The sequence below is a fragment of the Gallinula chloropus genome (genome assembly GCF_964237585.1).
Source record: "Gallinula chloropus genome assembly, chromosome: 2".
Taxonomy (NCBI): domain Eukaryota; kingdom Metazoa; phylum Chordata; class Aves; order Gruiformes; family Rallidae; genus Gallinula; species Gallinula chloropus.
In genome coordinates, this window is record NC_140086.1 from 9,494,846 (window position 1) to 9,518,117 (window position 23,272).

The following is a 23,272-nucleotide window of genomic DNA, read 5'->3' on the forward strand; positions in this document are numbered from 1 at the left end:
TACTGTTACTGATCATTAATATGTTATGATGGCTGCATTTTAAATGTATATGGGGAGCATTACGGATTTCAAAATCATGACTTGTATTTATTCATTAAAATAATATCCAACCGTTACTTTGTGTTGCTTTTAAAAAAATGGAAAACCTTGTGTGAAACTAGTGCAAACACCCAGCCTTGCAATGACACTGCCAGGAGACATCTTTGATGGCATGCAACAAAAGAACTCAAGAGCCCATGTAACTGGGCAGCACTTGGAATATGCTCCATTGGATGGGGAAAAGACATGTTCTGATGGTGACAGGTTCTAACAGTGACAGGTTCAGGATGGAAGAAATCTTTGGAGGACACCTGTTCCAATCCCCCTGCTTAGGCAGGGCCACCTAGAGCCAGTTGCCTAGGACCGCATCCAGATGGCTTTTGAACACCTTCAGGTATGCAGCTCCACAACTTCTCTGGGCAAACAGGGCTAGTGCTCAGCCACCCTCACAGTAAAAAAAGTGTTTCCTGATGTTCAGAGGGAATCTTCGGGGTTTCAGTTTGTGCCCACTGCCTCTGGTCCTGTTACTGGGCACTACTGAAAAGAGCCTAGCTCTGTCCTCTTTGCACTCTCCCTTCAGGTATTTACACATGCTGATGAGATCTCCCCCACTGAGCCTTCTCTTCTCTAGGCTGGGGGATATGAAGAGTAGATAGATAATGATAAGATCGGGGCACTTTGGAGTCCAAGTCAGAGCGCCCTGCATTTGATCACAGCAGTTTTGAGAAAGGGCAATAAAACTCAGTTGCTTCCATGACCTGTCATCTTCCCTTCCAGTGGGTGGGGAAACCTGAGAGCTCTCCTCCTGACACCCACCAGCCAGCACCTGAAAGGGACACCTAACATGTCTGCACTCCACAGCCTACTGCAAGAGACTGAAGCAATCCATACCACTGATCTACTCTTCTACATCAAAACTGCAGTGGCAAATAAATTAATCAGAAGATGGTGTCAAACACAGTGTTAATGCTCTCAAATTATTTTTAAAAAGACCATAATCACTGACACTATTTTCTTATCATACTACTAAAAGCTGAGATAAGTTATAAAAAAACATCTTTGCATTGGCTTTGTATGATCTGTTTTCAGGTATCACAGAATCACAGAATCACAGGGGTTGGAAAGGACTTCAAGAGATTGAGTCCATCCCCTCTGTCAAAGCAGGTTCCTTAGGACAGAATATATACTCTAAACAAAGTCTATTACAGGGCAGACATGAAAAACTCAAAGGCATTTTGCTCTTTCAGGTGCATTATTTATTGTAGAGAAAGTTTTGTACACCACACCTCTCCGCATGCTAAAAACAATATCAATTTTTTTCTGCATGACAAAGACCCAAACAAGGAGCAAAAACTAGCTTTTGCTGAAAAATTGCATTGCTTTGTGGGATTTTCCATTGGGAAATCTATATCTGGTATATATTCCCAGTTTCAAGATTCTTCGTCTATGAGCAACTTCTTTTACAGTCAAATTAAAAGTACACAATGTTTTTGGAGTCTTGGAACAAAACTAACACACATTCCTTTACAGGGAAGTCTGGCTGAGAAATCTAAGGAAAGCAGCACTTGCATTCTGCATCACTAAATAAAAGGTGTTTTATATTTTCAAAACCCTGCTACTGCTACTTACTTTTTATGTTATCAGTGCATTGCACAAGAAAACTAAATCCACCATGACACTAAAAGGATAAATACTTAATATTACATTGAAATAAGTGGACATCCTGTATTTGCCAAGTCAGGGGCCTGCACAGTTCCCAGGAAGAAAGTTTTTGTTATAAGCACTAAAGGGGATCTTATTATTAATGTTTATAAATATCTGAAGTGTGGAACACAGGGGGAAATAGCCAGCTTCTTTTCAGTGGTCTGTGGAGACAGGACAAGGGGCAATGGCTGCAAGTTGGAGCACAGGAAGTTCCGCACCAGCATGCGGAAGAACCTTTACACAGTGAGGGTGACAGAGCCCTGGGACAGGCTGCCCAGGGGGGTTGTGGCATCTCTTTCTCTGGAGATGTTGAAGACCTGTCTGGATGCCTACCTCTGCAGTATGTCCTAGGGAACCTGCTTTGGCAGGGGGGTTGGATCCGCTGATCTCTTGAGGTCCCTTCCAACCCCTACGATTCTGTGATTCTGTGATTAGTTGGCAGAACTAATGCACTTGTCTGCTTACTGCACCTGCCACTGTTTTCCATTACTGGATGTCCTGCTGTAGGAGAAAGGAAGAGTTCAAACCTTATTTTATAAAAAGAAAAGATGCAATGTGCAACTACACTCCAGCAATAAAGGTCACCAAAGAGGTACTTGCATTTCCCTTTTATCAGTTGCTCAACTTGTAAGTTGCACTATATCCTACTACAGCTTGCACAGGGTCACAGCCTGAGACATTTCCGCAAAGGGCTTGTGACTTCAGAGAAAGGGTAGGGTGGAAATGCACTCTGAGAGAAAAGCACTCTGCATCTACTACCAAATTAACTGCTATGTGAAGGGCTGAGTAAAAATCTTGGAACTGTGTGAGGAATTGCAGAATATCTATTGAAAGTAAACTTTCAACAACTTCCCTTGCCTTCACCACTAAAGTGATGCAATTAAAATAATCTTATTGACAAATGGGGATGCAAAAAGCAAATTATTTTTCCTGATGCAAGGATACACTGAAAAAGAAATCAAGTAGTAACTGCAAATGTCATGTTTCAAGCCAAGATTTTATTTATTTGTGCCCTAGGTTTCCTGAACCAAAAAATCTGCTCCACTGCTCATGTTTCCTGGTGCACACTGCTAGCAGAGAGTGTTTTGTCCAAGTACCATTTCTTCTGGATTTATAAGCCTCATCTCAAAGCACACTACTCTCATCTGTAAAGATTGATGCTAGTACTGAAGCTCACAAAGCTGACCTCAAAGTCCTGAGATTCAACATGGGCAGTGCTGTAAAAATACGGATCACTTGGGGTCCCTGTGAAAATGGTCCAAGCTGATAGCAAACAAGCCTGTGGGTAAATGGATTTTTACTCTCTCCGAAACTCACTTTTTCTTTTAAATGAAATTTGTCATGAGATCAGATAAAAAGATTGGATACTTCAAACAGGCGGATGTTTGGCTCATGAGTTTTAGAAACTAAAAAGTGCTGATCAACAACCGTATTTATGGAATGGAAACTAACCTGTTGTACCTCTAAGTTATGAAACAAGACTATTTATATAATACACAAAAAACCACAGTGACGAAAACCAGATTCTTACTATGACTAAATCAATCAACAAAGTGCATCTCTTGTACATCCTAGTGAAGTACCCAGCTCCTGGAGACAGCAGTCACAGATGAGATGAAAAATACCTCTAACAATAACAGCCCTATTAGTGCCACCAAAGTATGGATGAAATAAAACGAGCACCCACACATTGCAACATCCTCTTCTCTGTAACAACATCCTTTCACAATGAAGTCAAAGGGTCAGGAACGGGACTTACCATCAACAACACCCTCCTGAAGAGGTCCATATCTGTTGCCTCTGTGATCAAGTGAATGCTGGTGATGTCTGCCCCACCACGGTCAGCTCCTAGAGAAACCTGGCTTGGATCTCCTCCAAAGCTAGCGATGTTCTGCTGCACCCACTTCAAAGCTGCCAACTGATCCAAAAGGCCAGCGTTTCCACTTGCCTCAGGAGTACCTATTGTGGAAAATAAATATCTAGGTCTGAAAACAAGCTATAAACATTTTAAATTTTGACTGAATATATAATTTTAGCAGCTCTTGCAGCTGAAGCTAGACAAAACAATGCCAGAGTTTAAGAGCCTGAAGTGGTCTCTTCCAAGGTCATCACTTGACTGATTAACCCCATTTCAGTTTTTACCACTCCACCAGGCATCCCTGGAAGTGTCTAATTGTCCTGATGATAGCAAATAACACTCCAACTTCTAAGCTTCATTCGGACACCTCAGGAAAGGAGACACAAATCCAGGCTTAAGTATCCATAAATTCAGGCCATTCTACTTAAGTAGAATCATAGAATGTGTTAGGTTGGAAGGGACCTTTCAAAGTCATCTAGTCCAACGCCCCTGCAGTGAGCAGGGATGCTATTAACTGGATCAGATTGCTCAGAGCTTCATCAAAGCGTGACCTTGAATGTCTCCATGTTAAAGGAAACAAAACCCAGTGCGTATGCCAAATTCTCAGGTTGGAAGGGACCCATAAGGATCATCAACCCTTTCCCTGGAGTACACCGAATTGCATCTGTTTGCTTGCTCCATCCCTTATATACTTGCTCTGTCTGACTAGTCATTTATAAGTCACATAATTTTGCATTTTTTATGCACATACATATGTTATTTTATAATTTATAATATCTCCATTAATATCCTTTGAGACTGACCTATGTCTAACTGATAGACATCTGATTCATATTCGTATTTTTGTTCCTAAGAAAACAAAATTTAAAAAAAAAAATCATGTACACCCCATGTTTAGGTATCTCCACTGAAAAGACTAATTAGATTAATTACTTTTCAACTCCAATGAGTAGTAGCCTGATAATTTGTTTAATAGGAAGCTAATGCAAATGATGCCAACGTATAGGCAAGCTTAATTTTATATCAACAAAAGCAGAAATAAGTAATTGCTAAACCATCCATAAGAAAGGAATAGCAAATGATCATTCACTGTCTGCTTCTTTTCAGTCCACAATGAGCCATTCATTTTTAAATTCTCCACATTTAAATCTCAGTCAAAACTAAAAAAAAAAAAAAAAGACAGAAAAGCCAGGAATAGAAACACAGCTGAAAGTATTTGTTTCTTCCATTGCCAAGGCAAAATAGTACAGTTTTAAAGTAAGAGTAGGCTCAGAAACTAGTGAATCAAAATGGGAAGATAGTACTGTCAGTGAAGAAAGCTGTCACTTTGTGGACAGACAGCTCTGCCTCAGGCAAAGAGCAATAGAAAGAGTACATCTTGTGGTAGATACCTGGAATGAATTACTGAGATTTAAGCAGTAGAAGAGAATGCAGAGGAGACCAGATTATTGATTAGCCTTGCAGATCTTACAGATCCACCTATCACAACAGTCATCGCTACAAGTGCCTTTTCAGGCACCAGAAAAAACAATCTCCCAGCTCTAGCCATAGTCTCAGCTGATCAGGCCAAGCCACACCATTGAATCATAGAATTGGCTTGCTTGGAAGGGACCTTTCACATCATCAAGTCCAACCATCAACCTAACCTGCCAAAGCCACCATTAAACCATGTTCCTAAGGACCACACCTAAATTTTCTTTAAATACCTCCAGAGACAGCAACTCCACCACCTCCCTGGGCAGCCCACTCCAATGCCTAACAACCCTCTCTGTGAAGAAGTTTGTCCTAACATCCAATCTAAACCTCCCGTGGTGTAACAATGCTATTTCGTCTTGTCCTTTAACTTGTCACTAGGGAGCAGAGGTCAACCCCCTCCTCTCTACCACCTCCCTACATGTAGTTGTAGAGAGCAATTAGGTCTTCCCTTAGCCTCTACTTCTCCAAACTGAACAGCTCCAGTTCCCTCAGACACTTCTCATAACATTTATCTTCCAGCCCCCCATCAGACTCATTGCCATCCTCAGGACACACTCCAGTACCTCTATGTCTTTCCTGTAGAGAGGGGCCCAAAACTGAATGCAGTACTCAAGGTCGGGCCTCACCAGTGCTGAGTACAGGGGGACAATGACTTCCCTAGTCCTGCTCACTACTCTGTTTTTGATACCGGCCAAGATGCTGTTGGCCACCTGGGCACACAGCTGGCTGATGTTCAGTCTATCAACATTCCCCGGTCTCCATTGAAGCAATGGAGGAAAAAAATCTTTCCCTGCTTTACTTTTTGGGGGGTTTTAAAGTTTATTGTCCACAGCACGAGAAGTTCCCAGAGTTCTCAGTCCGGCAATAAACCCACTCTGTGCTGTTAAAAAGGAAACCTCATTTCAAGGGCTTGTTGCATGCCTTGTGAGACCTTGCCAGAGGAAGTGAAATCTCTGTGAATGGTTTAGCCACACAATGTGCCTCGTTACTGGTGTGCTAAACAAGATCGAGGAGGGAAATATAACCAGTTCCTTTTGTCCTGGCAAAAATCCACAGCCAGGTTGTGAAATGTACCACACTGGGAAGAGATGCATGTGTGGATATTCACATAGCTAGACCAAAAGAAACTTGTGTACTGGGAATCTTTTTGCAGGAAAAGATCACATTCCTGAGGACCACTGGAGAATGAAAAGAAACCAGTGTTCAAAAGGAAGCAAACGAGGACATACATATGAATTTCTGTTATTGCTTAACTGGAGAAGAACAATAGTGCTAAATTTAAGAATGAAAAATCATCCTGTTTTATATGACTTCACGGACTCTTAAAAGAAACTGGCTTAAAACCCTGACCGTCTTCTCCATACTCTTGCTATCCATGTTACTGGCAATTCATTTTTACTTTCCTGGGTGCAAAGCAAGAGGTGAGGGCACTAGTAAGAATCTTCATCACTTTTTGAAACATTAATGGGTGACAGCAAATTAAATTAAACATCCTTTATATTTAGAGGAATAAAAGCTTGCAAAAGCCTGGTCAGTGAGAGACAAAAATAACTGCAAAATACATACAAAAGGAAATCCATTGTTTTCACTTCATCTCCCCAAAATCTCCACTTAACTCTTTCATTTCTAGTGTTGCGATTTATAACAGGTCATCATGAGAGGATTCAGCACTTTCCTTAGTTGAACAATGAAATAGATACTTCTCACAAGACCATAACTTTTGTTTGTTACTCCAGAGCTTTCTAACAGACCTGCTGCTAATGTTCTTACAGACCTAAGTGTGAATGCTTGCCCAATTTGAAGGTGATGAAAAAACCTCCAAAGGACCAGAATTGGTCCAAATCTTTAGGCATGAATGGAAACATCCCTGGAATGTCATTGAGGATTTGGTTTAAGTCTTGAGAAAAACTTTTATGATATTTGGCCCAGCTTGATAACCTTAACTGAAAATCCCCAGTGGCTACTGGTCATACACAGGAGTCAGAGGTACTCCATCAACCTGTGGTAGACCGAAAAATAGATCTTACAGTGGAAGCATTGCTGACCAGAATAGGTGTGATGCAAAATACATGTTGACCAGAAGCTTAGTACAAACATACCACACCTAATCAACCCAACATGAACTAACGGTAACAGAGAGGAAGCAAGAGTGTGGCTCCCAAGGAATTTTTAGGGCTTCCCATGAACGTGGTGCTTAACTTGCTCCAATGACTCTTGGCAAAGGGCTTTTCCAACCTGCTCCAGTTCCTGTTGAAGCAATGGGTTTTTCCCAACTACAGGCCAAGGATTTCCCCATATGGAAGCCTGTGTGCTTTTCCTTGGCCACAGTTGCACAGTACAGAGGAGAGTATACTCTCTACTTGTAGTGTCTCCCCCCATCTGAAGGTCTGCAGGAATGGAAATTCAGCACACAGCTCATGCACTGATGTCTGGGGACATGAGAGTAAGTCTCCTGAAAAAGAGGATGGAGAATTTTCCTGATCCCTAAATTACAGACCATCAAAGAAATACTGCTATAGAATATTTACTCCAGCTAGTAGTTTCCACTTAGCTAGAAACCTAGGTGAGGTTCACAGGGCTGAAGGAGGTTAGTGGGTAATGCGTGGGCCAAGCTGCGTAATGGAAGCTCACACAGCCCGTATCCACACTGTGTTTGGCTCTAGCAAAATGAAGCCATGGTATCACTCTCAAAAGCATCTGGTTTGCACTGATGAAAACAGTGATTCTTTCCCCAGATACACCTATCACCAACTCCTTATCTGAATGAGTAAAAAGTCTGTAATGCCAGCTCTCTGGTTACTGAATGAAAAACAGGCTCTGCTGGGAGTGAGCTTTGAACAAAACAGTAAAACAGAGAAGGGAAACGGTAACCAAAGGCTGCAGCTATAACCCCAAACTAGGCAAGATCCACCTGCATTACCAGCAGTGAATACTCAAAAGAATCATGAAGCAATGTGTGCAAGTCTGGCATTTGCAAACATGGCAATTATAACCTCCTACAGGTTAAAAAGGCATTAAAATATCCACTACAGAGACAAAGAATTGCCACCAAACTGATGGAGCCCAAGCCCCACTTGCAATTGTTGTGTTTTTCTCCACGTTTCTCTCCCTTAAGTTCCCCTGCCCCAGACAGAATTGAAAGACAGTAGAAAGAAAAGTCTTCCCTATTTGCTTAAGTAGGCAAATGAAAAAAATATTGCTTAAAAGGCAAAACGAAAAAAAAAAAACAACAAACCCACCAAAAAACAATCCCAAAGACCAGATGGCACTAGCACAAAGCTTTAAGAGGATGTAAATGTACACTCTTGTTTGTACATGCCTCTTTGAATGACACAAAATCCTGCATATAATGCGAATTTGTGTAATTTTTAATGTCAATTGGTAGTAGGAAGCAATTGGGGGGGGGGGGGGAACTAGTAAAAGAAGCATTACAACATGTAATTTAGCCCATATCTGTGCTTGTTCTAGAAATCCTTGACTTACCAGTACTAAGGAAGCCAAAAACACCGACGCGGTAGTTGGCTGTCACGACAATGGTGTTACTGATGGCAGCCAGGTATGATCCATCTACAGTTAACTTTCCTGCCTCCGCATTGTAACTCCCTCCGTTGTGGAAGAACACCAACACTGGCATGTTTTTGACCTGTTGTGACAAGAAGCAGGTTAATATGCCTGTAACCAACTGCTTTTATAGGTCAGATGAGAACACCAGAGTCTTCTCCATTAGCATTAAGACATTCACAGCTCTTTAACAGTGGCCATAGTGAGGGGATATCTGGCATTCTGAAATTTTAGGCTAAATTGCCCACAATGAGCTCTGTATGATTAAAGAGGACAGGACATCCAGTATAAAGAAGTTCTTACTGTTCTGTCTTTCAGTACTTAATCACTTCCTAGTCTCCAAACTCTCACTTGACATAAATTCCTCATTGCTCCTTCAATCCCTTTGGACGTTTCCCCCACTAGATATATAAAGGGGTCCTGCAGAGGAGACTTTGTCACTGCATGGGAGAGATTGACCTGTCATCAAGCACAGAGGGTGTCCGCCAGACCCTGGGATGGGAAGGGGCTATGATGGGCTGCTGCCTGTGTTAGCTTCCTTTGCAGAACCACATGATTTTGCTCCGAAATGGAGGGTTTTTCCCAAAGCAGAACCCCATCTGTGCAGACTCTCTCTGCACACACAGCAGGGATGCAGCCAGGCTTGCTGCTGCATGAGCCACACAAAAGCAGGACTGCCCCAGGAGATTTCAGTATTTACCAGCAGATTACAACTCTGACAAGTTGAAACTCAGAAGAAATATAGTAAAACTATGTTTTGGAGGTGGGGTATTTTTTTTGCCTTTTTTTAATTCTTCCTTCTGCAAAAAATGGAATAACCTGCTCCAATGCTAAAAAGTTTTATCAGAGCGCAACCTCAAATTTCCGTTCAGCTCTTTCATCCCCTGTATCCCAGTTTGGGACTATACTGAAGGAGGCTTCACTCCTCTGCTCAGCAGCAGGTCACGGTCACCTACTCATCCCACTTTCTGCTTTGGCAACTGTTGGTGTTTTCCAAAGAAGGGCTTGTGGCCCCTACAGCAGCATCAGAGTACATCTGAGGTTTGTTTTTCCCTGCAGCTAGTGGGCATTGGGCTCTGTTGCTGTTATTTTTCTGGATAGAGCTTAGTTAAACACAGCAGTTCCATCTGCTCTGGCAAAGGATGTCTCCAGCAAAAATGTGACTGGCTATACAAGAGAAGCAGACTATGTTGCAGCTTTCTGCAAAATTACAGGATAGGAGGCAAATTCCCCTCAGTTGCCCTTAATTTGTCATAATTGTGTGCAGTCCTCATCTATCCGGAAAAATCACTTCAGAGGCATCTTGTGAACAAGACAATGTAACTGAGAAAACCCCAGAAACTGAGCACTGAAACGTGCTGCTCTCTCTTAGGAACTTCTGCTCCTGAATAGAAATTGCCTAATTCACAGTGCCCCATCCCTGGTTCTCATTTCTGCACCACATGTGTCACAGAGAGAGAGAGAGAGATGGGAACAAAGAAAAAACATGAAAGAATCTGTTCTCACACAGAAATTCATTCTAAAACACAACCACATTGATCCATGTCAAACTAAAACGGTATCAAACACTATGCTGAGCCTGTTTCATCCTCTCAGCTCTGCATAGTTAAGCCTGAGGTTCCAGCTAGGCATTTCCCCCATGTCCACAGCCTGCACAGCACCATGACCTCCAGCTGCCCCGGAAGTTGTGTATTGCATTATGCTGAGCGACTTTACCCAATGCTTGAGTGATGAAAAGCTTAAGAAAGACACAAGCAGGAGATAAAAGTTAAAAAATGGCAAACCAAAACCTGCTGCAACAGATATGGAGCAATTCAGGGGAAGATTTATCATCAGGGCTGTGCCTAGTGCCAAATGTCTGGATGTAGCATTCCTGTTTCTAGTCTGTGTTGAGCAAATAAAGATCTCTGTCCTAAGGAAAGATAAACTATTGTGAAAAATAATTTGGGTTTTAATCCCAAGGGATTTCAACCTCAGAGCTCATGGATTTGGATATTTTGGATGAAGGCTGTTGTTAGCTGGCTTCCCATTTCTTGTTAGCCATTTTAACAGCAGAGCACAATTATTTTCATGTTGTAATTGAACTATGCCTCACAATATATCCAGTATCATCTAGCTAGCTGTCTGTCTGTCTATCTATCTATCTATCTATCTATCTATCTATCTGTTTGTTTATCTATCTTTCATAGCAAATTATTTTTTTTACTATACATTAGGTCCTGGATAATTTTTTTGAATATAGGTAGATTTTCCACAAGCGTTGTCCCCAACCCAGAATCCGTGAGGCAGAAGAAATGCAAGACCTGAACTAAATCCTGCTGGAGCCAGTCTCTTCAACCACCACCACTCGGTACCCAGCTGAGATGCAGCACCACCAGCACCAATGCCCGGCTGCAGTGGGGCACATGGGGGGCAATGCTGGGCAGAATGGGGCCAGCATGTTCCTCACAGACAGGCCACAGCTGCCACATGGCTACTGCTCAGGGTTTTGCTCCATACTTAGCAACAAGACTCTAATAGTCTCACTTTGAGGTGTAAAATCTGTACAAAGACTTCCAGATGGGACACAGTCAGGTGGCTTCTGCTCATTTAGCAAGCAGGGGGATGTCTTCTGGGAAGCCCAGCAGCTTCACCATGGCCTCATGCCTGTAGGGGCTCAGGTCCCATGTGCAAACCCTCCAGGGGAAGAGAAGTTCACCATCCACCAGGAAGCTGGAAGCCAGATGGAAGTCTGAAAGGCTTTGTAGTATTCAGAAGCATCTTTTCCATCCTTCTATAAAGCATTTCATGAGCTTCTTGGCAGGGGTAGGTTAAAAATCCACAGAGCCAGGCAACCTGAAGTGCTTTTACTACTGTACACTATTGCTCTGGAAAGAATTGGGTGCGAGAGGGATGATGCAATAAGGATGTGAATAACGTGCAGGGGATGGGAAAAGACAAGAGAGGGTACACTTTCTATTCTTATGTAGTGGAGAGATTCAACTCTTGATCTTACATATGAACCTTTTAAAAATCAAACTGAAGCACAGCTTTGCTTTGGTAGTGTGGCAGGTGGTGATGGTTATAGGTGGAAAAGTCTCTCAGAAGTACCAGTTTTATTTGGAGGGTTATGTGGTACATGTAGCTATGGAAACGAAATGAAATGATGTCATTCACCTTCTTCACTGCTTGACAGTTAAAGAATCCTTTGGTGGCAGGCAGGCAGCGGTCTCCACACCATGCTTTTGTTCTGGCTCAAAATGTTTCTGAACGACCTCTGCATTCAGTGTTCTCCAGGAGGTTTTATATTCAGCATTTACTAGCTAATTTAACTTTCCATGGTCTGAAAATACATAACTATAGCTCTCTGTGTGTGAGTAAAAAATAGAACTTGCCACAAAAAGAAACAGGAAAATGCCATGCCTTCTGCTCCCAGCTACTTCTGCAAAAACAGAAGTTTTAGTTCTCTCTTGGGCTAGACTTACACATGTGAAACTGATTGACTTGGTTGGACCTACTTCTTCATTAATCAGACCTCATGCTTCACTATGAGGTGGTGAGGCACTGGCACGGGCTGCCTCAAGAAGTTGTGGCTGCCCCCTCCCTGGCAGTGTTCAAGGCCAGGTTGGATGGGGCTTTGGGCAGCCTGGACTAGTGGACGGTGTCCCTGCCCATGGCAGGGGGCTTGGAACTAGATGAGATTTGAGGTCCCTTCCAACCCAAACCATTCTGTGATTCTACTTCTACCTTACAACACCTCTACAAAAGACAGGAGGGATTGAGTTCTCAGTACTGCTAAGGAGAAAATATCAGCTTATTTAGCCTATTGGCTAAATAGAATGCTTTCACATAAGCTATCTTGAAAGCAGCACTTAAGCAGAGCTGGCAAACTGCCTGGGACAGAGACCTGATGTTTTCAATAAGCGATGGCTGTACTCAAGGCAAAATGACAGTCTGGTGCTGCAGGGAGAGAACAGACTGCTGGTCTTTCTGGTGATAAAAGAGCCTGTAAGGGACTCAGTGTGCTGCTGTCATATAGCTACACCAGCTCTTTCCTGGCATGCAGTGTGACAGACCCATAAATTTCTATTATAACCACCATCACCTTCTCAAAATTACTGGTACTGCAGAAAGAAAAATCTCAGTTCCTGTGTTCTGGGCCCAGTCCTCAATGGGATTCACATGTTATTCAGCATCTTTATCCCCAGCCCCCCAGGGGTTTGGCCAATCATCTAAGCTTGGCTCTAACTTGGAGCTTTACTTTATATCTGTTTAGAATGAAAAATTCAAGAACTTTCAAGTAACAGTTTCTCAGATTGTACCATTGTCCCAGTTATCTTTAAAACATCTATTTTTATGCTCTGTGGGTTGAGCACAAATCAAGGATTTCTTGCCACTCTCATTCCTCAACAGCTCCCACAGTTGTCAACAAGGGAACATGAGGGTGACAAAAACTCATCTGCTGCTGCTCAGCTGGTGGTAAGTGTCATTTCAGGGGACACTGCCATTACATTTCTCCTTTGCTGCCATCTTCCTCTTGTGTTTTGTCTCCCTCGCTGTCTCTCACTCATTTCTAGCGTTTTAATTTGCTACCCTCCTAGTTACCCAAACACACCTCACTGAAAGCCTGTATGCAATTCTCTTGCACAGGCACAAACAATGGAGTTCCTAAATTAACCTTGCAGGGCTTTGTGAACAGCACATGAAAAACAGTCATTGATGGCAATTAAAAGTGTTTTGAAAAGATAAATACTCAGCATTCAGCTACACAAAAAGAAATCAATAATCATCTCCTACTTACAGTGGTGGTAGGAACAAAGATGTTCAGGTATAGGCAGTCTTCACTGACAGAGTATGGCGGGGCCTCTCCATCTCCTGGCTGCCAACAAGCTGCCCTAGAGACACCGATGGAGAAAATCACATTTAAAAGGCTTCTGATTTCTTTCTGCTACTGGTATTTCCTTACATTTTGATAGACAGAGTTTATAATATCTTTCAATCTGTAGATCTCAATCACAGGCTATACCTTAGTAACAAATATGTGGGTTTGTATACACACAGTGCAAAACCACGTTGTATTTTCATGTCTAGGATCCTTCCCTCAGAAAACCAAACTCGTTTTAAAAAGATTAGAACTTGAAAATCAGCCATCAGAAAACTCACTCTTTGCATAAGCTGCACAAAATCAGCACCAGATGTAAAGGGAGCAAGACTAGGGGTCTCAGGCCTAGGTCTTCCCCTGCTACTGCCTGCTCACTGATGTAGTCCACTCTTTTACTGTAATGTTTTTATTTCACATTCTAATAGTCTGTGGGCTACATTTACTTATATCTATTTTGTTTTCTAATGGTCTCTGAGAAAATATGTTAAGTTTTAAATTTTAAGGCGTTTTAAAACTCATTTTGCTCTAAGCACAGTAGCAGACCATCAACAACGTTAAAAATGAACCTTTTAATTCAGCCAGCCAGCCATGCACAGAAAATCATGTTCTGGCCATCACCTGTATGAGATGCTTATGGTCTCTCCAAAACAATAATCAAGTGGATGCATTTTGCAGTTCAGAGATAAGCTATTTTGAAGCCATTTCCTTCTACTTCACAGCCATATTTATGTCACATAACCCAAAAGAGGCTGTGGGAAAGAGACTAATATCTCAGAGAACTATTTCTAAATTATGATCTTTAATTCTCATAAAATTTTACACTGAAGGTGTGAAAAAAATAAAAGTAAGAGGCAAGGGAAAGGACCAGTTTTAATGCAATTCTACAGTATCTTTCTGTAAGGGAGGGTCCTAGGGCAGTGGTGTCATGCAAGAGCTTTCGCACCAATGCACATCATCTGCAACCTAAACTACTCAAGCCATCATTTTAGGCAGACAAAATACAAATTCCCATGTAGGTACTCAACCAGAACAACAGGTCTAAAACAATTAATTGTGTGGCCTTCAACAGGGCAGCAGAAATCATCACCCATGATGAGCATTTTTTCAATTTTTTTAAATTTTTTTTTAGCAACTCAACAAGATTCCCAGCACCTCCAGCTCCAGAGATCTCCTCATGCCAGGACCCACTCCAGGGAAAGGCTGCCACCTGCTGAGGCAACACCACAGCTTCTCCAGTTCTGGAAACTCCCAACATCAGGAGGAGATTTTTGCTTGTTTGGAGGTTGGGGTTTGGGTTGGGATTTTTTTTTGAGTCTTTTATCAGGTTTAGGCTGATAAGTAAATATTTATCTTCTGCCAGGAATGTGCTAATGTGCTAAAATGAATTTCTTATATACAAATAATGTGCAACACAACATAGAATTAAAAAAAAAGGTTGTTAAGACTTTTTCAACACAGAGACTAAGGTCCCTCTGTTTCTGCAATTGCACCTCCATGGTGCTAAGCTCATAGAATTCATTTTTTAACCTTAAATGAATTATAGAAAATAATGTCCAAGTTTTTCACTGGCCTAAGGAAGCACCAAATATCCAACAGATAGGAGCATATTAACTAAGGTCCCTAAACTGCTCTGAAAATCTCAGCCAGGGTGCCCATTGCAACACCAGCTCTTCAAAGAGAGACCACAGAGGCAGACGGGTCTTACCAAAGTCCTAGCAGACATCGTGCTGCGGCTGCAGACACAAACAGCTGATGTGTGCTAACCTAACATCACTGTGCACCTGGGGAAACAAAAAGCCACATCTCACTAGATCCCTCCACAAGGTACATGAGCCTGTGTGACTGCTGTGGTTATGTTGTTAACACAGTACACTCACAACTCAGTGAGGAGGAGACCACCAAAGGCCAGATGCTTTTTCAAGTCCTCAAAACAGTTCTGTGTCTCTATTTACTCAGTTTTTCACAGGCTCTGCTAGAAACTTCTGCAGAAAAATCCTAAGCAATGGAGGCACCATCATCCTGCCAGCTCCCTTGCAAAGGTTTATCATAGAATTTTCTGGGTTGGAAGGGGCCTTCAAAGGTCATCTAGCCAAACCACATTGCAATGTGCAGGGACATCTTCAACTAGATCAGACTGCCCAAAGCCCCATCCATCTGACCTTGAGTATTTCCAGGGATGGGGCATCTACCACCTTCCTGGGCACACTGCTCCAGTGTTTCACCACACTCATTGTAACAATTTCTTCCTTATACCTTGTCTGAATCTACCTTCTTTCAGTATGAAAACATTACTCCTACCACAATGGGCCCTACTACAATTTTTTTCACCATCTTTCTTAGAAGCCCCCTTTAAGTATTGAAAGGCTACAATAAGATCTCCCTGGAGCCTTCTCTTCTCCAGGTTGAACAAGACCAACTTTCTCAGTCTGTCTTCACAGGAGACGTGCTCCAGCCCTCTGATCATCTTTGTGCCCCTCCTCGGGACTTGCTACAACCACTCCATGTCTTTCTTGTACTGGAGACCCAGAGTAGAGTGAGTGTCTCACCAGAGCAGAGTAGGGGACAGAATCCCCTCCCTCAACCTGTTGCTCATGGTCCTTTTGATGCAGCCCACGATACGGTTGGCTTTCTGGGCTGTGTAGACAGGCTGCTGGTTCATGTCCAGCTTTTCATCCACTATCATCCCCAGTTCCTTCTCCTTTTCCTTAACCATGTGAGCTCTTGGCCAAATCAGCAGCTGAAGTAGTAGGACTAACCACATGGAGACCACTCCCAGTGCCAGGAACCGAACAGGACTGGGTGGTCAGCTGTGGCTGGAAGGATAACACAGGATCTCAGGTCAATAATAGCTCCCTGGAAGCTCTTAAGTCACTTAACCTCGTCTCTCAGCCCTCATTTCTGCAACTCCCCCTACAGAAAGTTCACTGAGTCCTTCCACCAGACTCTCTCCTTTTGACTGTTCTGTACCTTCAATCTCCTGTTTCTTGTTTCTATCTTTTTTTTTTTCCCTGCAGCTCCTCCTGTCTGCCAGGAAACAGTCTGTTTTTCATTGATAGGAACGTGATTGGGTACCAGCTCTCATGTATCAGCTTCCTCTGTACATGTGCAGCATCACTTGCTCAAACAGGTTTCGTGTGCTCTGTAGTTTGCTTTTCATTACGAGGAGGGGGGACACACTGCGAGGAAGGCTCTATGAAACATATTCCACTCTCCTACCTTGTTTCTTCTTGTTGCTGCATTTCTATCTGCTGTTTTGTTTGTTTTTAAAGAAACCCACTGTCCTTGCAGGGGGTCAGGACAAATACACTAAGAATCACCCAAACACACTTTTCTTTAAGAAATACATATTCACAATTGTGATATTGGTGCAACAAAACAAAGACCCATAAGACTAAATGAACCACAAACATTTGCACAAAGGCTACATCCCTAGAGAGCCTCCAACCTAAACTCAGTAAACAGCGATGTCCATACAGCCCTGGAGAGCCAGGGGCAGCCAACAGGAAACATTATACATAGGGAGTTACAAAGATATTTAGCCTACCTGTTAACACAGTTCTAGGGCTCATTTTCTCTTAAGGCACTACCTAAAAGGTTTGTAACTTCTGTAACTGTTCAAGTTATTTAGCAAGTATTTGCCTTTTAACAGTTTTTGGAGAAAGACAACTGCCTGGATCATTCCATTCACCCTGACCTCCTAGACACTACTAGGCAGAGAATTTCTGTATGAGGACCACAGCTTCTGGTTACACCAGCATTACAGAATCACAGAATCAGAGACGTTGGAAGGGACTTCAAAAGACCATCTAGTCCAACCCCCCTGCCAGAGCAGCATCACTTAGACTAAATCACACAGGAAAGTATCCAGGTAGGTTTTGAATGTCTCCGAAGAGGAAGACTCCAGTCTTCTGGGCAGTCTGTTCCAGTGCTCCATCATCCTCACAGTGAAAAAGTTCCTCCTTATATTCACATGGAACTTCCTATATCCCAGCTCCAGAACTGGACACAGTATTCCAGGTGTGGTTTCACCAGGGCACAGTAGAGGAGAAGAAGGACCTCAACCTACTGACTACACCCTGTTTCATTAAGTGCTCTACAAATTTATGCCTCAGTAAGAGAAAAATGTATTTGTATAAATATTACAAATACCTGTATAAATACTCAGAATGAAAATGGATTGACAGCAGATGGGCATTGGGGAGTTATGCACAGATTCAAGGCAATGTACCTGAGGTGCTGACATACATTAACATATAGATGGAGAAATTACTCCTCTTACTAAATTCCCAAGCTTGTATTAATCTGTGCCCTACGGTTTCTTTTGCAAGAAATGACATGACATCTGGTCACCACTCCAGCTAATTTCATGGATGAAATCAGTGCTTCTGCGAATGACCAAAGGGGTTTCTTACCGAGCCACAGTAGCATTCCAGCTTTCCACCCGAGCAAACGGCTCCGGAGCACTGAAGCGCCTCTCTGCAAGGGGAGGTGCAGCGTATGGGATTCCCAGGAACTGGCTGATGTTTCTCCACTCCGAGCCAATGCGGATCACCTGGGATTTGCCCATCAGATCTCCGTGGGATGGGATGCGCACAGATGGGGTTAAATCCAATTCAGAAATGGGAAGGAATAAATCTATTGGGACATACACGACATGGGGCAGGGGGATGACACAACAGAAATGATTTTCTTAGTCAAGTTATTGCTATTTCAGAAGTGAAAATTAATTGCATTTCCCATAATTACAAACTGTTAATTGTCTGATTCACTTATTTAAACAAAACAAATAAATACGTCCCTTCATGCTATTCTAGATATTAGCCACTGGACATGGACATTTAACTTTGCAGACCCTTACTCAAACATTTCTTCCAGATAAGACACTGCATTAGACTATAAATCTAAGCATTTCTACAGAAAGGATGAGAGATTTTCAGACTTCCCCCTCTCTCACAACTCTAAAAATTAGTGTTGCACCTTTAAATGTTTATAGAGAGTCAGAGAGAGGAAAGAACCACACAACTCATTGGTTGGGGCTCTGACCAGGAAAGACTTGTACTTCAGTCCCTTCTCAGGTAGCTGTTCCACCACGCAAGACAGAAGAGCTTCAACAGAAGGCACTGAGCACAACCCATGTCCACATACCTACAGCCTTGAAGTGGGAAGCAGCAGTGCGAGTTCTCAGTTTAAGTGAATGAGGCACATGCGTGCTTACTTCATGCATGAGAAGGGAACACAAGACTTTAGGGTACCAGAGGGCCTTCATCACCATCTCTTTGCTTTACACTCTATGGTGAGTGCTGCCATTTTCTTCCACAGAACTTATGCAGGTATCTATATGTTAGATCAAACATAGTTGCTATCTGAATCTATTTTTTGTTTGCAGAAAATTATGAAATATTTTGGGATTATAGTTTGGTCCCTTTTTTTTTTAATATAAGGATTATCTGAATCATAGGCTGCGTATCCAAAGAGGTTTTTCAATAATACCTTACTTTAAAACAGATCTACTTGATACCTTGTACTATTTCTCTCCCTAATAATGAATTTGGTGGGGAGGAGACCAAATTCTAAGTCAAGTGACTAAAAGCAAAACTGTACATAAATATACAAACACAGAAGTCTACCTATTACATCTCAGTCTGTGATTTTTGTTCACTTGACAATGACAGGCCCCATTTTCTCTCATCGGGTTTGAAATTAGAAGATTCTCATTGATTTGTCAATTCTTCATAGTAATCTCAGGGAAAAGGAAATATTTCTTCCCTTCCCTCTATTTTTACCGTGTTTCTACCTACTTCTAATAAAAGAAATAATCAGTGTTACACGAAAGGAAAGCAGCGTCTTTTAAAATCAAGGGGGAAAAACAACAACACTTAGAGTTACAAATAATAATATAAAAAAATTAGAATATTACTTGTCTACACAACTTCTCTTAAATAATTTTCACTTGTTTAAAATATTAGTTCATCTTGGTTTAGAGGTTTGAGGTATTTTGGTTCTGTATGTCCAGAGATAGTCCTTAAGACTTTCAATTGATTGTACTGTGGGTTTTCAAACTCCTTGTGTTATTCTCAGAATTTAAAAGGAAGAAGATTTAGAAATATCTGTAAATGAAAAGGAAGAAGCTGGACATTCATTACTGGTCCTTTGTTTTTTTTTTCTATTTTGCACTTTCCAAAACATCTTTCATAGATCAGACTTCCTTTATTATATCTGCTTCAACATGAGATGATAACACTGTGATTTTTTTTCATTTTAATAAAAATTATTTGGGGACATTTTCCCATCCAGCTTGGCTGCAGCTCTACTGAAGAAGTAATAGACAACTGATTAGGAGACATCTGTATTGCTTTATGTCTACTGTGTATTTTCTTACGCTGCCATTCATAAGAATCATGCACAGGCCACCACAGTCGAGTTCTTTCCCCCACATCCTTAACCTGCTCTTACCTTGCCTCCTATAGATATAGGTAGCTGGCTCTTTGAGTAAAACCCGGCAGCTGTGTCCTTGCAAGCTGTGTGTGCATATCTGTGTGTCAGGGTAGAAAAGGCATCTTACTGCTGAAGGCTGAATTTCCAGTGTAACCACCGTACATGACTGATTCTTTGAACAAGCTGTGAGGTGAAATGTGAAGAAGAGGAGCAGATAAAAATGTATTCTCAAAGTATTTTATATGACACTCTTATAACATGCTTAAAAGAAAGGGTTTACAACAGGTCAAGCAACAAGGATATGAAGTAGCTATAAAGCAGAATAAAGGGGCATAAATGTCCCCAGATTCCCAGAACATTGTCCAAAATAGCCAAAGGACCAAAGGTTATATTGGCTTTAAAATGGAACAATACAGCAAAAGAGCAGGTATCACAGGTTTTAAGAGAACTATTACAGTACTGAGGAGCTCAGTTGAACTCAACCACTCCCCAGGGAAGTCCAGGGGAAGGTTTCAGAGTAAGAAAAGTGACCCCCTCAGTCATCCCAGTTTGCACGCAGAGATGGGTGTCCAACATTTTCCTTTAGAAAGACATCTTCCAGCAGTTACAGGAAAAGGGGGAAAATTTACACTGATCACCTTATTAAGGTGAAGACCATCTACTTCAGAAAATGAGACCATTCCAAGGACCATCTTCTGCAGCAGGTGGGGACAAAAATTGACTTTTCCTTACTTCTACTGTTCTGTGGGATTTGAAGATTTGCTAGTCATGTGAAGTTAAAGCACTCTGCTGTCTAGTCAGGCTGCTGATTAAAGCAGGTAGTTCTCCCATCTGCCTTACACAATGAGCTTCCTTTAACTATTGTTTAGAAAATAGTGACACCATCCCTTTTATTATTCTCTATAATATTCTCCAAGTTGTAAAGTTCCTGGAGAAACAAGAGAACTCTGTGCTCCAGAAAGGTCAAAATTCTACAATTACTGTATGGCATTTTTTTGTCTATTGTATCTTTCATTACATAAACTATTTCAGGATCTTTCATTACATAAACTATTTCAGGTACCTTCTCTCACATTCAGACACAGTTGTTTAAAAACAAGTAAAATCAATGTATCTGTGTCGGAAGTGTGGAGAAGTTGCTCTTGATTTTTCAGGCTCACAAGCCAGTGTTTTCTGTAAAGCTAAGAAAAACTATTTCTTACCAGATAGACAGAAGTCTCTCACAGTGGAGAAGTCACTGGATATTTCTCTGCTAACTTGCACAACTTCAAAGTTTGAGATGGATGAATCCATGAGAACAGAGGATACATTTAACAGTTGCCATATATCTGAATACTCTGTAAAATGAACCATACAAAAGAAAAATACAAATAAAGGAATCAGTAAAAACATTCACAGGAAAATAATATAGATGTAAAAGCACCGGAGAGTTCCCCAATGAAAGACTTTCACCTTCCTTAGCATCAAGTGGGAATAAAGGAAATATAATATCCAGAGGCCTCTGATATATCCAGTCCCACCTTCAGATGTCATGTATAACTGGGTTTACATAGGTTTTCAGTTAATAAAGAGGTAAATGGGGAGCAGCTTCATCCAGGTTTGTGTGTAAATTCAAGTTATTAAATAAAAGGTTTCTGAACAGGCCTAGTTACACTAAAGGACGTGGGTCATAATGCTTGCACATGAGCTCCTGAGCAGGTACAGCCAATAACTCCTTGGAAAGCAAGTGGGGATCTTTCATGTGACTGAGAATTCCCAGAACCTCCAGCAGATATCCATATCAGTATGGAAAATGAGAGGTGATTTCCTAAGGCAGGCTTCACCTCAGTCACCTTCAAGGTAGATGACTACATCTGAGTTAATTACACCAGACCCTTTGTAGCATCAGGAGGAATGGACAGTTTTACTACACACTCCATCACACTTTAGGATGAGACAAATCACCAGATGTCCATGTTGTCTGTATAGGGAACCTCACCTGAGTAGCTGAAATTGAAATGTTTATGTTGCCTTCGTGCATCTACATAAGGAGAGCAAACCATGACCTTATAGACTAAGTGAAAATGAGACAATTGTTTTCACAAATGCTATATTTTGTCTTCACTTTGATTTCCTAGAATTTCACAGAATTACACAAAATTCTATGAACTGTTCTAATGTCATGTAAGTGCTAAATAATTAGGATTTAATTCTATTTCATATGTATATATACACATATACACAAATACGTATATATACACATGTATATATATTCATATATATATACATACATGTAAACATGTGAATACATGTGTGAGCATACACATAGCTCCTGACTCCAGTGTTCATCAAAAATTATTTTTCTGTCTCACAGTGGCTTTAAAAAATGCCACAAACATTCTTTTCTCATACACAAGCAGATAAAAATATCTGCAGGCTCTCAGTTTTGTGCACAAAAATAAACCAAGAAGACTTGGGAAAGAATGGGCCTTTAATTATTTTAGTTTCTTTCAACAGTTCAATATGTTTTAAAAGCAAAAGGGCCCTGCTGTGGCCACCCAGTCCTAAACAGAAGGTTGGTGTTGCCCTCTCCATATAATTGCAGGGTGAGGAAAGAGCTGAGACAGCTGCTTTCTTGCTATTCCTGGTGAGCAGATCTTGCCCTGTAGCTCGAGTTCATATACCACACAGATGCAAAAGTTGTGATCATTCATTTCAGCAAAGATTTCTTTAAGTCTTCTGAGATACCATAACTTGCAAAAGTGGCCGAAGTTTCCTTCCTTCCCCTCCTCACAGATGGACAGCTGTGACCATACCACCCAACATCAAATCTGAAGCTGAATCTGGGGTTCATGCAATCATGGATGTGGCATGCCCTCCCTAAAACTTGGAAATCCTAGTGTTGATATACTTGTCCGGTTCATGAGAACCCAAAACTTGAAACAGACCACGGACTATCCTGGTTGCATCATTTCTTGAGTAAATAGGCAGGGAATAACTACAACTGAATTAGATTTCAAAATTATTCTGTTTCAAATAATTCATGAAAACACAAGGCACTGGCACAACCCAGGGCTTTATGTTGATGCCAGAAGTCTTTGGTTTTGCAAGGTAAATCATTCCCAAGGAAGTGTAAACCTCAGGCACAGGTTATTTCCCAGAGAACAAGCTGAAAAAAACCTGATGTGCTATCATGATTGCCAAGGCTCTTCCATTAGTGTTAGCTCCTTTGCTCTCACCTTTGCTGAAGAAAACATCTGATGGAGTGATGAGCATGCATACTGTACTCCATAGACCTTCCCAAACAGACCAACCCCAGATCACACTTGTGAACTAGAGGCAAGAAAGCAGCACTGGGT

At 41.6% G+C, this 23,272-nt stretch overlaps 1 protein-coding gene across 1 annotated transcript in view; it reads right to left on the minus strand.

Annotated features, from left to right (window-relative positions):
• Window positions 1-23,272, minus strand: part of TG (thyroglobulin) — a gene marked incomplete at both ends in the record, with an annotated part of 159,750 nt that overhangs the window by 62,313 nt on the left and 74,165 nt on the right. Inside the window, 6 exons of the mRNA XM_084280248.1 lie at window positions 3,503-3,702; window positions 8,561-8,720; window positions 13,419-13,512; window positions 17,912-18,134; window positions 19,953-20,117; window positions 21,137-21,271. Of these exons, the coding sequence (XP_084136374.1) occupies window positions 3,503-3,702; window positions 8,561-8,720; window positions 13,419-13,512; window positions 17,912-18,134; window positions 19,953-20,117; window positions 21,137-21,271 (977 nt within the window). The remainder of the gene's footprint in view (window positions 1-3,502; window positions 3,703-8,560; window positions 8,721-13,418; window positions 13,513-17,911; window positions 18,135-19,952; window positions 20,118-21,136; window positions 21,272-23,272) is intronic.